At 35.6% G+C, this 15503-nt stretch overlaps 1 protein-coding gene across 4 annotated transcripts; it reads right to left on the bottom strand.

Moving 5' to 3' along the window:
• Positions 1-125: 125 nt before the first annotated feature.
• On the bottom strand, positions 126-11973 carry LOC143918773 (solute carrier family 2, facilitated glucose transporter member 3-like). Of its 4 annotated transcripts, none has more exons than XM_077440825.1 (12): positions 11952-11973; positions 11240-11403; positions 6452-6595; positions 6091-6251; positions 5150-5274; positions 4939-5079; positions 2932-3069; positions 2662-2855; positions 1281-1493; positions 1106-1208; positions 859-1027; positions 126-684 (listed from the first exon to the last, which is right to left on the bottom strand). In XM_077440825.1, exons 2-12 carry the CDS (start codon positions 11315-11317, stop codon positions 600-602), a joined length of 1551 nt encoding a protein of 516 aa, XP_077296951.1. In that variant the 5' UTR covers positions 11318-11403; positions 11952-11973; the 3' UTR covers positions 126-599. The 4 variants fall into 4 exon arrangements, with proteins under 4 accessions (XP_077296951.1, XP_077296952.1, XP_077296953.1 ...); XM_077440826.1 differs by having other exon boundaries at positions 11847-11968; XM_077440827.1 differs by lacking the exons at positions 11240-11403; positions 11952-11973 and adding an exon at positions 7512-7657.
• Positions 11974-15503: the final 3530 nt, after the last annotated feature.

Raw genomic sequence — 15503 nt, 5'->3', positions numbered from 1 at the left:
ATAATGTGATAAATAGTGAAATTTTGTTATTTTATGTTAAGTAGATAGAATTTATTTTTTGTTACTACAAACTATTGTTATTGTCTATCTAGTATAAATTTTATATTTATAATATATTTTTTGTTGATAATAAATTTTTCATTTGCAATCTTTGGCTTTAATTCCGTTCTCATACTGGCAAGTACAGCCGTATATATATATTATAATAAAGCATATTTTTGCGCATTAAAATAATCAAGCTGATTCAATAAGGCACTGTGATCACAAATGTATGATTTAGTGAGCCGTCACTCAATTTTCATTAATTATTGCACGGTAATATATTAAAATTTGAACATTCTGTATATATAATGTAAACAATTCTAGGCAAACGTTACATTTTTCTAGCATATAAGAACTTAAACACGATGCAAGTAGAGATGTCAAATTAAAAAGATGGTCATGTGGATCACGACTAGCACCGAATAGACTGTGCGCGGACTTGATATTAACAATTGACCATCTATGTATATACTTGCATAGTATTCAGCTTCTTTAATTCAACATCGGCAGGCAGTTACGATTTTTAAGTACAAATTAAAACAAAATGGAGGCAATTGTTAAGCTCTTGCTACGCGGAATCCTCCTCGGAACTGTAGAGCAACTTCAACCGGCGATTTTCCTTTCGTTTCCGGCAAAAAGAATCTAAAAACATTTCACACAGTTAATAATACATCAAAATTTGGGAAAAAGGCGGGATTCTCGACAGGAAGGAGACTGGCCACACCCCTAATGGCGACCAACGGCTAGCCAGTCTCCTTCCTGTCGAGAATCCCGACTTGAAATTGTATTTAAATACTAAAAAAAAACAATACTGACTTAATGAAAAGGCACAGGCAACCAGTCGACGTGGCGAATAACAGGAAAGAGTACGGACCTATCGAAGATTGCAGCAACGGAAAGGTCATACCGACTAAGAAGTTTCCAGCCCAGTTGCAAAGTGAACCAAGAGCCATGGCGGCCGGTCTTGGCCCCACTTCAAAAAGTTCTAAAACAAACAAAAAAAAACCAATCAATCAAAAATAAAACCACATCAACAAACACTAAATATATCTTGAGCAAATACCCGATGCAATGAAGTACGGTATCGGTCCGAGTCCCAATCCATAAAACAGAACGTATAGCAACACGGCCGCTATGCATAACTTGGGCATCCAAGTCACGGAATCCTGCAAATTGGAACCAGTTTATATTATTAGCCCGACCTTGAAATGTGAAGCTCGAGTATTTTCTTCACTTACGATGAGCCTGATTGTGATGCACAAGCATACGAGGCAGACGGTGGCCGAGGCTGTGGAGACGATGGCGAGAGGACGACGGCCGCAGCGGGCCATCAGAGGTATTGCTAATATTGCCATTACACAGTTTACAACTCCAGCTCCGATGGTGGCCAACTCAGCCGCCGACTCGCTAAGGTTCGCTTTGATGAATATCGAATTGGAGTAGTAAAATACCTGAAATGTTTACACAATTCATTAATGACAACCTCTGGTTTTAAATTTGTGCCCGTTGATTTCAACGGGTGGGTTCGGACAGGAATTGATACACGAATTAAAATAAAGTTATATGTTACATACTAAATATAAATATAATGTAAGATAATTTATATGCGCGCGCACGTATTAATAGTAAAAAGTTGAGTGCGCGCATTACACGTTCGCTGATCCAACCCGTTCACCAGTTCGAAATGATGAATGAATGTGTGTGTGTTTTCGTGGATGGCTGTATGTGTGTACATGCTTAGGCGCATCTGACGCTGACGTCACCCGTTGCTCCGTGCTCAATATCAGGAGCATTAGCCAGCAGCATAGCTCGGTCGTTAAGCTTCTGCTTAGCGTCGTGAGGTGCCAGGTTCGATCCCAGGGCCGGGCCTCGAGTGAAAATTAATTTTTCAGAGTATGCTGTTGGTCAGACCTGGATTTGTGACTCCGGGTTGATCGTTTCCTATCAGAGTTTGCCAATTTTCACTGGTTTCATTGTTGAAACTGTTCCCGGTTAAAATTGGCTAAAATCCTTCCTATATACAATATGTCACCTGTAATTTGTGATTGATTTAATGTGCAATAAATAAGTTTGTGTACAATTTGATAGATGTCTCATTGATTTGCGAGTTTTTCAGTGACTTATATAATGAATAAAAAATGCTGCAATATTTGTAATTGGCCAGGAAGGCGCATTGGGGTTGCCTGTAATGCTTTCCTGGTGTGTAATTAATAAAATAAATGTCAGACGTCTCCTCGACACAATCGGTCGTCAGGCCACATCCCTATGCACAACGTATAGGATTTAATTTATGTGTGCATGTATATATAACAATAGAGGATGCTTAAAATGCACCCATTGGTCAGAATATATCGTCATTGCTCTAATTGGTCAAAGATTTTAGTCCACTCCACGCTGATTGGCTGTTCATATGATACACCATCGATTATCATATGATACACCATCGGTTTTAACGTCACTTATATATATTTATTATATTATATATAATAATAAAATTTGTTTTTTTGAAATCTCCATACTTGTCCACGCGTCCGCCACATACATAAAAAACCCACATATATCGCGTCCGTTTTTTATATATATTATTATAGGTTATGGATCTAAATGTAAACCACATACTGCATTGATTCCAGAAGTTTGCTGTCCGGCTTGCATCAGGCATACGAGTAGCAAAGCCAGACGTAACTCAGCAGACCGGACGACTTGAAGCAAGCCCCACTTATCATCACTGTTATTCTCTCCAACTTCTCCTCGCAGGTCCGATATGTCGGACGATATTTCATAAGCGGGTTTTTGACGTGTTCGACATAACGCTAAAAATATAATATGATATTACATTAGTAGTGACAAATTAAATCCAAAAGAAAAGAAATATTAAGTATTATTTACATTTTATAGCTGCATCATAATCTTTCTTGACGGCTAATAAATATTTTGGACTCTCGGGTAGCAAGACGATGAACGGTGTGAAGAGGATGATTAAAATACCATACAGTGCCAAGAGATAATGCCATTCACCAGGCTTACCTGAAAACCAAATAATAATATACATACAATTTATCATAAATGCGCTTTTACGTGCAGTAATTATTGCCAAAATGCATGAAGGTTAGGCTAATTTATAATATCTAAAATGGTGTATTCATACATTTTCAATGTGAAAAAAATACGCTCGAGTGACTTCGTATCTTTTCACCATCGTCAGCTTTGCATGTCGAAGTGTATATAAATCCGGAATTTGTTTAGGGCCAGAAAAAAGTGTACGCAAATATCTTTTAGGTTATGTTATTCATAATGGCGACATTGTATTATAAAATTATATAAAACCATTGCTATATCTGGCACTGACAATCAGAGCTTTTATAAACAGCATTTATTAAACCGCACAGTGCATTCACAATAAAAGGACATCTTCCATTTTAGATGCAAAATTGATTAAGGTAAAAATGTGTAATGAAAATGGCGTATCATATGTATGTACATTTCAATCTAGAAGTTAATAATAGAGTGACATTACACTTCATATTGTATTTTTTTCATATTAAATCTGCAAAGTGACAGTTCATATCTAAAATATATGTTAAATTGGACTCAAACCAGTAGCTGATCCACGACGTACTAATATGTCTGTAGGACGACATTCTTTGCACACGACCCCTAAGTGCAGCTGCACCACGCGACCTCTAGGCAAGGACATAGCCAGCAGTATGGCTCAGTGGTAGCGTGTATGTTTAGCACCAAGTGATTATTGGGTTCGATCCCGCTATACTGCTGGTTAGACTTGAATATTTGTAACTCCAAGTCGATCGTTTCTTATCATAGTTTGCCAATTTTATCTGATCATTGTTGAAACGGTTCCTCAAAATGGGCAAAAAAAAATCGTCTTACCTGCTGTCAAAAATCTTCTGTATTTAATGTAAAAATTATGTACAAATCTAAAATCCATAGATGTGTAGGAATATAGCACAACTTGTGCTATTCCGAATCAAATCAATGACCCAGAACTAATCACCCCTGGAATCAACCTCGCTACTCGAGGGCAACGTCCCCTTTGACTATTCCATCGCTTGATCGTAAAACGAACGAAATCCAGCAGTGATGTCATCATGCAACTACGACACTTGACCTGAAGACAAAGACATCTGCACACGGGACGCTTCACGCCACAATGTATATAAACCGACGCAGCAGCTCTAGACGCCAGAGTGGAACCTCTGGAGTTCACCCAGCTCACTTCTCCGAAGCTCAACTTCTTCGTACATACAATTACCATTGTAACAACTGAACATAAATAAACTCTTACAAACACAAACAGTGTTTCAATAGGCCGGGAATCGGTCGAAACCTATCACCCGCCCTATAGATGTCTCAATGGATTAATTAAATGTTAATTTTGTGTTCTTCGGCTTCTAGAAATACAGTGATTTGTGTAATAAAAATGCTGCATTGTTTGTAATTCATTGTCTAGGAAGGTGCATTGGGGTCTTCTTGTCAAGCCTTCCTGGTATAAATAAAATTTGCACACGGCTACCACCCGACTACCATATATAAACCCGCACAGTGGACTCGACAAGCAGTTCATCCAACCACTCCACGAGAAGCAGAGCAACTACTTCCTTCTCCTCGAGTACACTCTACAAAATAATCTCGTGTATAAACTAAACATAAATAAAGATCCTCTACAAAACACAACCGTGTTTCAATAGGCCGGGATACGGTCAACACACCTTTCCTGCCGTATACATCAAACGTCGAGTGACTGGCTTGAGTCCAATTTAACACATATTTTCTATACTAACAACTCCATATACAGATCCACTATAGTAGCCAACATCATTATGCTTCGTGTGAATGCACTGTACATTGAAATCAAACATATATAACAAACTTCTATACCTAAAATCATGTTCAAACTCATAATCTGTCCTACGAGTACTCCGAAAGTTACACCAAGGGGACATAGTACGCCCATTGACCCTCTCACTTTTATAGGAGCCAATTCGATAAGATACATTGGAATTATACTTGTCGCCAAACCTGAAATTTTAAAAATTAGCACACATCTACGAATTGGATCGCTACGCCAAATTGGAAGTATAGTGAATACCTCCAGACAAGCCCACAAGTAAACGCCCAATGAGCAACATTTCTACGGAGTTCGACGGAAAACTGCTTATGAAGAAAACGGATGCCAATAAAGCAACACCGTTCGTTAAGATAATACCTCCTTTTCTGCAATCGAAAAGTATATATCAGTCACATTGATATTTTACGTCACTGCCATAAATATAGAATACATAGATACGCCCTGACGCTCTAAGCCGATCACCCTGTTGGTGCATGCAAACTCTCTCTCAGTAGCTAGTTAGCTTCTAAGTCGGAAGGTCGATTGACGTTTTTCGAAAATGCCAACGTATTCAGTGAAATTGTGTTACAATTACTCAAGAAAACATAAAAAGGCGGATGGCATCACATATCAAAAGTAAAAATTAATATATAATGTCTTCAATTATAGTAGTATTTTAACATATAATGAAATATCGGCGCGATGTATGTAGTGTTGTATGCAGTGATTGAACAGCGGTCGATCTTGTTGGCACTGAAGGAAATTCAGAAATCGACATTGAGTTTAAAACTACAAACAATGAACTAAATATTAAAGTGTCAGATTTAAAATTGATCCTTGTGGAAGTTACTAATGTTTAAATATTGTAATAGTTAATGATGGTTTTATTATAGTAACATACATTTGTAGTTTAATATAGTGTGTATAGCTAAATATTTTTTTCTTAATATGGCTTTATTAGTTTGGTTTACTGTCACGCGCAGTGTCCAATAAAATAAAGTTATTAATAAAATAAAACGTACATATGTACATAAACTGGTTGCTGATCGCTGCGTCGACCTTTTTTTCACTACTTCGCCGCTAGTTAAATCCCCCGCACCTCTCAGTTGGTGGCGACAACATCTCCGACCAAAAGTGTACGTAATGGCTTATCTAGGTTATTCTATATCTATGGTCACTGCATAAGTTTGTAAATTCAATACCGTCCAAAGTTATCAGCTACTAAAGCACCGAGACATGAACCGGTGACGCCGCCAATAATAAATATAGACACAATGGAAGACCATAAAATACTAAGAGACGATTCTGTCAGCGTAACATCATATCGGCTATGGAAGCTCTCGTTACAAAATTGCTTAATTATCTAAAAAACAAAAAAAGAAACGCCATTATTAAAGCTAGCAATGTGATTCTATACAAAGAAAAGACACAGTAATAAGCCTGTTTTGTAGAATTTTAAAGTTAATGCTATGGATTAGTATTGAGCGTATGTACCATTGTAGGCACACAAGTCTTTAAATGTTAAAACTTTAAATTGGCCAATAACTAGTGTACACATGTTACCTCAGCTGGTGTATTTACAACGCCAATGTTGTATCCGACTGGTAGAGAGGCTCCGAACGTCGTAGCCACTCCAGCAAGTATCAATATTCCCGTCCATCCCGTTGAAGCACTTTTGTCTTTGTCTTCTCTTCTTTCTAGGTTGCTCTATTGAACAATATGTACAATTAGTACACAAAAAGGTTAAGGGAACGCTTTTGGTATGATAAAATGTACATTTCTTTTTAAAAAATTTAACTGCAAAACGTTGGGACTTGAAAAAAAGGCTAAATCTATATGTAGTTATGTTATTAAATATATTTAACTAACTTAAAATCAATGTTTTGAACAATTTGACTATTTAAAATATTATTTTCAATTGAATCATGATCAACAGCTACACTTAACCTCAAAATTAATATAACTTAACCTCAAATTTCAAATTAGGCGCATAATTAATTTCAAGCACAATTTTGGCAACAAAAAACTTACTACTTTGAAGTAGTTTAAGATATATATCTAAATTGGTTTCGCATTGCCTTTGTTAACACATAATTTATTTTTTCAGACGGCCATTTTGTAAGATCAACAATAATTTCTTCTACAGTGTGTACTTAATCACATGTTCCAGTACATTAAAATGAAATAATCAATAATAAAAAATACAATGTAGCTCATTTTATTTCATTTTTCAAGTATAATATGAGTTGCAAATCAAAATATTTACAATATTATACAAAGCACACACTATAGTAGAAGCAGAAACACACAACAAACAGTGTAATACAAAATTTACCATATTCACACAACTCGACGGCGAAGCAACTCAATCGGTAAACAAAATCGACATAATGACTCGAACGAAGCCGACAAGTACATCTACTTATTTGAGACGTCTGTATGAGTATTTGTACGTAAGCATATGTTTGCTAGCATGCATACAAAACACTGTCGAAAACAAACGGCCCAAATATAATTTGAAGATGCTTAATATACGTGACCGTTGACGGTCAAATGACGTATTGTTTCAAATTAATAGCAGCAGTTGCAATAACTGTACGATCGAACCGAATATAGATCTTACTTCTTCGTTTAAGTCCACGTTGTCACCGTCGACGGTCATTTTGAATCATTAAGATGATATAATTTTCACGCCGTATATATATTTTTTCATTGAATATGTAATGCCTTTCAAAACGTGTTAGCAAGTGTTGGAAAAAATGAGGCAATAAAAAATCAACATGCTATAAACAGGGCTAGTAAACAAACTGGTTAAAAATTAATTACAGCTATTTTTGTACTAAAAAAATCATTCACAGCAGTCGTTACATGCATTATTTTAAATGGACAAATTTTTTTGTACAACAATGTATAAGTTACAGTCGAAGTGTATTTTCAGTTGTCATAGATTCCAACTTGTGTGTTAGATCATTCATATTCGAATAAAATTCAACTAGTAAATTATAGCACTACAAATGCAAATATACTTTCAACAATGTGCGCCAGTTGTAATTTAATACTTGAGTTTTGACAGTTTTAATGTTTAATGCGTTAATATTTGCTAGGTATTATGAATGATAGTAATGAATATCGTATACCTAAACTCTCCATCTTAACTTAGAGTTGATTTGTATTTTCAGTTAAAATATATTTTGACCAGTTGGAATGTAATTCGCCATATGAATCGACTTTCGTGGGTATAAATAGCAGAATAGACTAGTGGTTAGTTTATAACGTTAGTTTATAACAGAGTGGTCACGGGTTCAAATCCCACTGGTTCAAATTCTGCTGGCCAAACCTTGGATTTGTGACTCCAGGTCGATCGTTTCCTATCAGAGTTTGTCAATTTATCTGATTTTCATTGAAACGGTTCCAACGAATTGACAACCATACCCATTTTCTCGCAAAATCTCGAGTTTTTAGCAATCTCGAATTGTATAAAATGCTGCAAATTTACAAATTTGACCATAGATGTCACTGTGAATATTAATTGTGTATACTTTGTATAATACTAATAATATTTGTATCAAATTTGCAATATTTATGGCAAGGAAGGCGCATTGGGGCTACCTGTTAGATCTTCCTGGTATAAATTAAAGATTAAAATAAAATAAAATATTCCAACTAGTCAAAATATATTACAACTGAAAATACACTCCAACTATAACGGTAGTTGCTACCAGATTATACGGAATATACTCCAACTAGTCAAATATATTACAACTGGAAGATACGCTTCAATTGTAACACACATTTCAACCTCTAGGAAAAAAAATATAATATTTAAACAACCCTGAATATATGTATAATAGATAAGCTTATCGGAAATATTACAGCTATCCAAAATCAAAAGCGATTGAATGATTAAGATAGCAAACATTACAAAACTGTTACATAATCAAATCGCTTCAAAAAAGACTAATCAAAGCCGAGCACTAATTTTAATCCAAAAAAACCCATCTTGATGAATCCCAACTTGAATTTCCAAGCACTTTAACTCTGAACAACCCAATATTGCACTTAAATTGATCTGATAGCATCGCACGACTGCTTTGATTGAACGGTTCAATGACTGAAATGGAGTGTAAGAAGAAATAAAACACTTAAACAATGAAAATCGTTATTTTATTATTGCCGTACGTACACAGATATGGCGGTCAAAACATCGACTAGAAACGGAAAAATAGAACAAGACACAAAAATGAACCAAAACCATCCGCACTGCCACGACTCCAATATGAAATAAGCTAAGACTATAGCGGCCGATCCGTGGCATCCAGTAGCTGAATTACGAGGTTAAGGATAATGTTAATTAGTATATGTAGCATTCATGGACAAGCAAGGTTATCTATGTAAGATGATATAAATGTTCTTCTGTAATATACATATATATGACATGTTTTGAAGCACGGAACGCAAAGCCAGCAAGGTTACATGCAAATATACCAGGTCAGATAAAAACAATATAGTGAACCTTATCCTTACTACTACGGAAGAAGTGATACCCAAGAGAATTTAGTCAAATTATAATTGTGTTAGGTTGGCAGAATAGTTTAGATAGCCCAGAAGAATGTCTTGCTTTATTATATTCTCTTGGGTATCATTAGAGCACTTTCTTCTGAACAACATATTCCAGTTTTGATACTTTCTTGTTACTTCAAGCATTCAACCGCATCTGAATCTTATGTGAAAGTTTAGCTTTTGATCAAAAAAAGATACTGACAAGATTTAAGAATCAATCAATGTAGATAGTTTAGTGATTATCATATAATTCCAATAACTGGGAGGGATCACGAGTTCAATCCCTGCCCGGAGCTGCTGGCCTAGGCTTGGATATGTGACTCCAGATCGATCGTTTCCAATCAAAGTTTGCCAATTTGTCTGATTTCATTGTTGAAATAGTTCCTAGCAAATTGGCCACCTGTCATAATGTGCTGCCATTATTTGAATTTCAAATTTATTAGCCGGCTTCGAACGGTATTTTTAATTAAAACCACTTAAACGTTGCTAATTTAATAGTAAATATTAATTTGTTTTTTATTCCGGAACTGAAACAGGAATCCCGATCCGGAACTGAAATAGGAATCCAGATCTGGAACTGTTAAAGGAATTCGGGTTCGGAACTAAAACAGTAATCGGTATCCGGAAATGAAAAAGGAATTGAGGTCCAGAAATGAAAAAATAATCCGGAACCAGAACTGAAAAAGGCATACGGATCCGTAAATGAAAAAAAAAATCCGGATCCAGAATTGAAACAGTGATTGGGATTCGGAATTGAAACATTAATTGTGATCTGGAATTGAAAAAGGCATCCGAATTCGGAATTGAAAAAGGTATCCAGATCCAGAATTGAAAAAGGCATCCGGATCCAGAAACGATTAAAGAATCCGGAACCGGAACTGAAATAGTAATCGGGATTCGGAATTGAAACATTAATTGTGATCTGGAATTGAAAAAGGCATCCAGATCCAGAATTGAAAAAGGCATCCGGATCCGGAAACGATAAAAGAATCCAGAACCGGAACTGAAAAAGTAATCTGGAAACGGAATCGATATCGTCGTCATAGAAAATTAGATTTTTTCGATTACTTCACGGATTCTTCCAACCAAACCTTACATACTTTAAACCTTACAAAGTCTCTTTCAAAATTATATATTAGATTAAAAAATAAATAGAAGAAATATATTAGATGCTTATCATCTTCTTCCTTTGGTTCTAAAATTTTTGCAAGATCTCAACTCCGTCTGCAAACCGCTTCTACTAATATAGTACATAGTTTAAAGTTATCTTCCTCTAGTTTTATTAATATTTAGCTCTGATCCTCCTCCAGATATTCTCATTTCTTCTTGGATCGTGTCTTTGCTTTTTCTTTTAATGATATAAGCATAATTCACACTTTTTTAGATCTAAAATAGATGTAAAACTGCCTAAAGGAGGATCCGGGTTGAAGGAAGGTAGCTTAAAACTTGTAAATAAATTGCTGATCAGATTAAGGTAATACATAATAAGGATGCAAAGAATTTTTTGTTCAAACTTTGTACAAAACATAATAAAAACACATCAATGCACTTAAATGCTGATGAACTAGTTAGCATAAGGATACAGACAAGGGCGGTAGTCGAAGAAAACATGGTAATACCACTCAAAAACAATATTAATTCAAGACCGATGAGGGCAATGGAAGCACCATAACCACCCACTAACCTGTAATCAATATCCCGCGTTAAACAGATGTCATGTCAATATAAAGCAGTAGTAATAAGCGGCGTAATTAGTAAAGAATGAGTTTAATGTTGTTTTATCGGACTCACTCCCTCTGGGATGATTTTAAATGTTCCTGATGGAATTCCGTTGGCAAACAGTGCCGCGTGCTCTGCTCGCTCTCCCATAGCAACGTAATCACAATACACAGATGTCCAATTAGTGTTAGAAAACGAGCCGGAATCAGCCGCCCCTGCATACCACTTATCTATTTCTGTAAACAACAAAAAAAAAAACAATACTTATCATTAATCAGTACCAAAATATGTGCAAAACATCCTGTAGAATGGGCTTATATTTTATCAAGTCTATTCATAAGGATATATATCGCTGATAGCCACAATATGAACCTCGAATAGAATAGAGCAAGAACGACACTTATTATGCTCGTTCTAAGATAGTAAATTCTAAATTTTATTCTTATTTATGATTTGATTTATTAAAGCATTGTTATTCAAGATAATAATTCAATTATTATAATTACGTTAGAACATAAATAATTCGAGTAATAAAGTAATTACAATTGGAAATTGAATAATGCATTATAATCGACAGCCTATAAGGTCATCGTTAATAGGATATTGTATGAAGGCAAAAGTGAAAGTGAGGTTATGTGGTGTGGGAATTTTGTTATATGTTTATATGAAGCGATCTGACCTGAACTACTGAAAGATGAGCGACTACTGACTACTGAAAGACTTAAAATGACACACTGTATAAATATATGTGTACGGTGACACAACAATAGTGACACAACCTCACCTGCTTGACAACCGTAGCACAACAAAAATCTTAATGTTGCCACCTTAAAAAATTTGAAATGTCAAACTCATTCTTCCTGTTTTACATTTTATACAATCATGCACTGGTTTGAAGTGTAAATTTATCAGTTAAAATAAACAGACGCCTAACTTAGTGATGCGGTAATGCTGTACACTTTTTGAATTAAAATTTTAATAAAAAGGGAAACGCACCATTGGTTTGAGTCAGCTCTAAAGTATATACAGTCGATCGTTTACTAGATCGTTTACGAGTTGTTATTTATTTAGTACTAGTTAGTATATTTACTTTTGATCGAACTGCCTAACTAGAAACTTGTAGGAATCTAGCATAACTTGTGCTTTTACGAATCAAAACCAGTGATCTCATCATCGATCCTGTACAAACATGCATAACTCAAGGGCAACGTCCCCTTCGACCATTCCAGAAGATCATCGTTTGATCGTAAATCGAACGAAACCCAACAGTGATGTCATCAGGCGACCGCAACATATGCTTGAAAAGTCGTTTACGCGTGGCACGACCCCATTCTCAAACGAACGACGTCCTGGCGCTGACCCCATAGCTATAAACCACACGTGTATCGAACCGGTCTCCGTCACGGGCCCGAATGTGAAACGCCCGAAAACGCAAATATCGGATTAATGTGCGCGCGCAGAATACGGGAGGAAAAGCCTGTTCCTCTTGTTCCTGTTGTATCCTGCTCGCGCAAATTAAGTGAGTGTGTACCGTTTACCATGCACCCTTTTTTTATCTTTCGACTTAAGATCTTTTGATTTTCGATATTTGCGTTTTCGGGCGTTTCACGTTCGGGCCCGTGAGGTAGACCCGCATGGAACACACGTGCCTCGAAAACAGGTCAACACGTGTTCCTAACAAACGTGTCCTGGAAACAAAGACAAAGCATCTGCACACGGCACGCCTCAAGCCAGAACGTATATAAAGCGACGCACCAGCCCCCAACACCAGAGTGAACCTCTGGAATTCAACTAGCTAACTTATCCAAAGCTCAACCTCTTCATACATACAATAACCATTGTAACAATTGAACAAAAATAAACTATCCTTTTTCAAACTCAACTGAGTTTCCATAGGCCGGGAAACGGTCGAAACCTTTAACCCGTCCTATAAACTATATAAATAACTACTTGCTAGCAATCGATCTCATCTTTTTAAACCTGCTAGCAAACGATCGACTATACTCTAGAAAGGACCGATTTGTTTATGTATATTCAATTTTATTTTACTCCACAGTGATAAAGTTTATTTTGAGCAATTTATGAAGATGAAAAGTAATATAAAATAGCTTGTTCTGCGTTAACCTTTCCTTACCGGTGATAGAAACATAGTCGACATTTACTCTAATTGTGTGAATATCTCTGTAAATATACTAAATACAGAGTTCATATTTTGGGTATTCCTCAGCAATACATTGATGTATTAGATAGAATTATTATAATATACACGTATTTATCTGACGCAACAGAAAAAAATATTTTATCGAAGAATCGGGCATAATGCGCAAATGCAGTGTGTGCTATTACGTTTTTTCCTTCAGTCGTGTCCCGTTCTCGGTGCGCGCGTGTTGTTTTTTTCGTTTCGGAGCTTTTTTGTACCGTGTGGACCAGCACTTTATTTGTGTTTCTTGATTATTATATAGTAAATACGGTAATAATTATTTAATGTTATTTTTTTTTAATTTGCTATGCTACATTGTATATTATATTTATATTTTCAAAGACAATTTTAATTTTAAAAAAAAAATGGCTGAAAGAAATTTGATGAATGAAGAGGAATATGATAGCGATCTCGATTTTGAAATAAATGATAATTTTACTGATACGGAAGATTTTATTGAAGACATGGAAGATACAGATTCGGAATTAGAGGCCAGTGAAAATGAAGACGAAGAAGTGTATACATCGAATCATGGATTTCAATGGAATTCATTACCACCATCATCCTCAAGACGTAGAGAGTGCAATATTGTTACCGAAAATTCAGGACTTATAAATAGTAGCACTACTGTAAATACTATTAGAGAAATGTTCTCTTTGTTTATAAATTCAAATATGGTGAGAGAAATATGTGAACAAACGAATCGTCAGTTACATCGTACATCCACGAAAATTATCGAGCCGATATTGGCAGAAGAATTGCTTGCATTCATTGGAATAATGCTTGCGTCTGGCAGAAATAGGACCTGAAAATTAAGCTTAAATGAATTGTGGACTAATGACAGCGCTTTTTGCCAACCATTTTTTACGGCATCTATGTCTCGGGATAGGTTCATCACAATATTCAGTCAAATTCGTTTTGACGACAAAGAAACCAGACAAGAAAGAATACACGTGTCGTCTGATAAATTAGAACCTATCAGGACAATTTTTAATGAATTTGTAGAAGAATGTAAACGTAATTATTCTCCAAGTTGCAACATTACTGTGGATGAACGTTTGGCTACCTATAAAGGCAATTGCCCATTCCACGTGTATATGAAGACGAAACCCGGTAGATATGGAATAAAAATGTGGGTATCGGCTGACTCTTCAACAGCATATATATTAAATATACAGGTTTATACAGGTATGGTTAATAATTGCCGAGAGATAAATCAAGGGAATCGTGTAGTGATGGATTTAGTTCAACCGCAATATGGCACCAATAGAGGTGTAACAACGGACAACTTTTTTACTTCGGTGGCATTAGCTGATAGCCTTTTAGATAAAGGGCTAACTCTAACTAGTACCCTACGTAAAAATAAACGGGAAATTCCCAAAGAATTTTTACCATCGAAACATAGACTTTTACACAGTAGCTTGTTTGGTTTTACATCAACCAAGACATTAGTTTCGTATGTGCCAAAAAAAAATAAAGCAGTTTTGCTATTGTCTACTCAATTTCATGACAGTGAAGTGAGTAGTCATGAAGAAAAGAAGCCGGAAATAATAATGTTTTATAATAAAACAAAAGGTGCAGTAGATACCGGCGATAAAATGACAAGTGAGTATTCTTGTGCAAGATCAACAAGAAGATGGCCTTTTAGAGTGTTTATGGAGATGCTGAATATAGCTGCGCTAAATGCATATTTGCTATGGGCGCAGAAATATCCAGAATGGAAGGCGAATAACAGAAGTCGACGAAAATTATTTATTAGAGAACTTAGTTTGGAATTAGCTATGCCCAATATTGTATTTTTTTTATTTACGTTTACTTCTCATTTTTTTTTTATCAATTTATGTATTTGTGTATTAAAATTATTATTGTGAAAATAAATACATGAAAAGTACATATAAACATATTTTATTTTATTTGATGAAAAAATTGAATATATTTTTACGCATAGGTTTTGAATCATCGCGTAATTCTGGCGGATGTGGCGTGATTTCTGATCAGCGAGTCGCGGAGTGGGGGCCTAGTGTTCGTCCTCACTTGGAGATGGGCGGCCTTCTGGGATTGTCGTTCACGCGTCTTCAATTTCATGCTTTTTAGATCGTTTTTAGCAGTATATTACCAATATTGATACATATATAT

Source organism: Arctopsyche grandis, chromosome 11, assembly GCF_051622035.1.
Source record: "Arctopsyche grandis isolate Sample6627 chromosome 11, ASM5162203v2, whole genome shotgun sequence".
Classification (NCBI taxonomy): domain Eukaryota; kingdom Metazoa; phylum Arthropoda; class Insecta; order Trichoptera; family Hydropsychidae; genus Arctopsyche; species Arctopsyche grandis.
Note: the sequence above shows the minus strand (reverse complement) of the source record. Positions and strands in the feature narration are given on the sequence as shown.

What these genes read in the sequence shown, in the direction of transcription:
- LOC143918773 (XM_077440825.1), bottom strand. Translation starts at nt 11,317, where the DNA reads ATGGGAGAGCGAGCAGAGCACGCGGCACTGTTTGCCAACGGAATTCCA. An exon ending in TTGTAAATACACCAGCTGAG is followed by an intron (nt 6,252 to 6,451) that starts GTAACATGTGTA and finishes TTTGTTTTTTAG; the next exon opens with ATAATTAAGCAATTTTGTAA. An exon ending in ACCGTACTTCATTGCATCGG is followed by an intron (nt 1,028 to 1,105) that starts GTATTTGCTCAA and finishes TGTTTGTTTTAG; the next exon opens with AACTTTTTGAAGTGGGGCCA.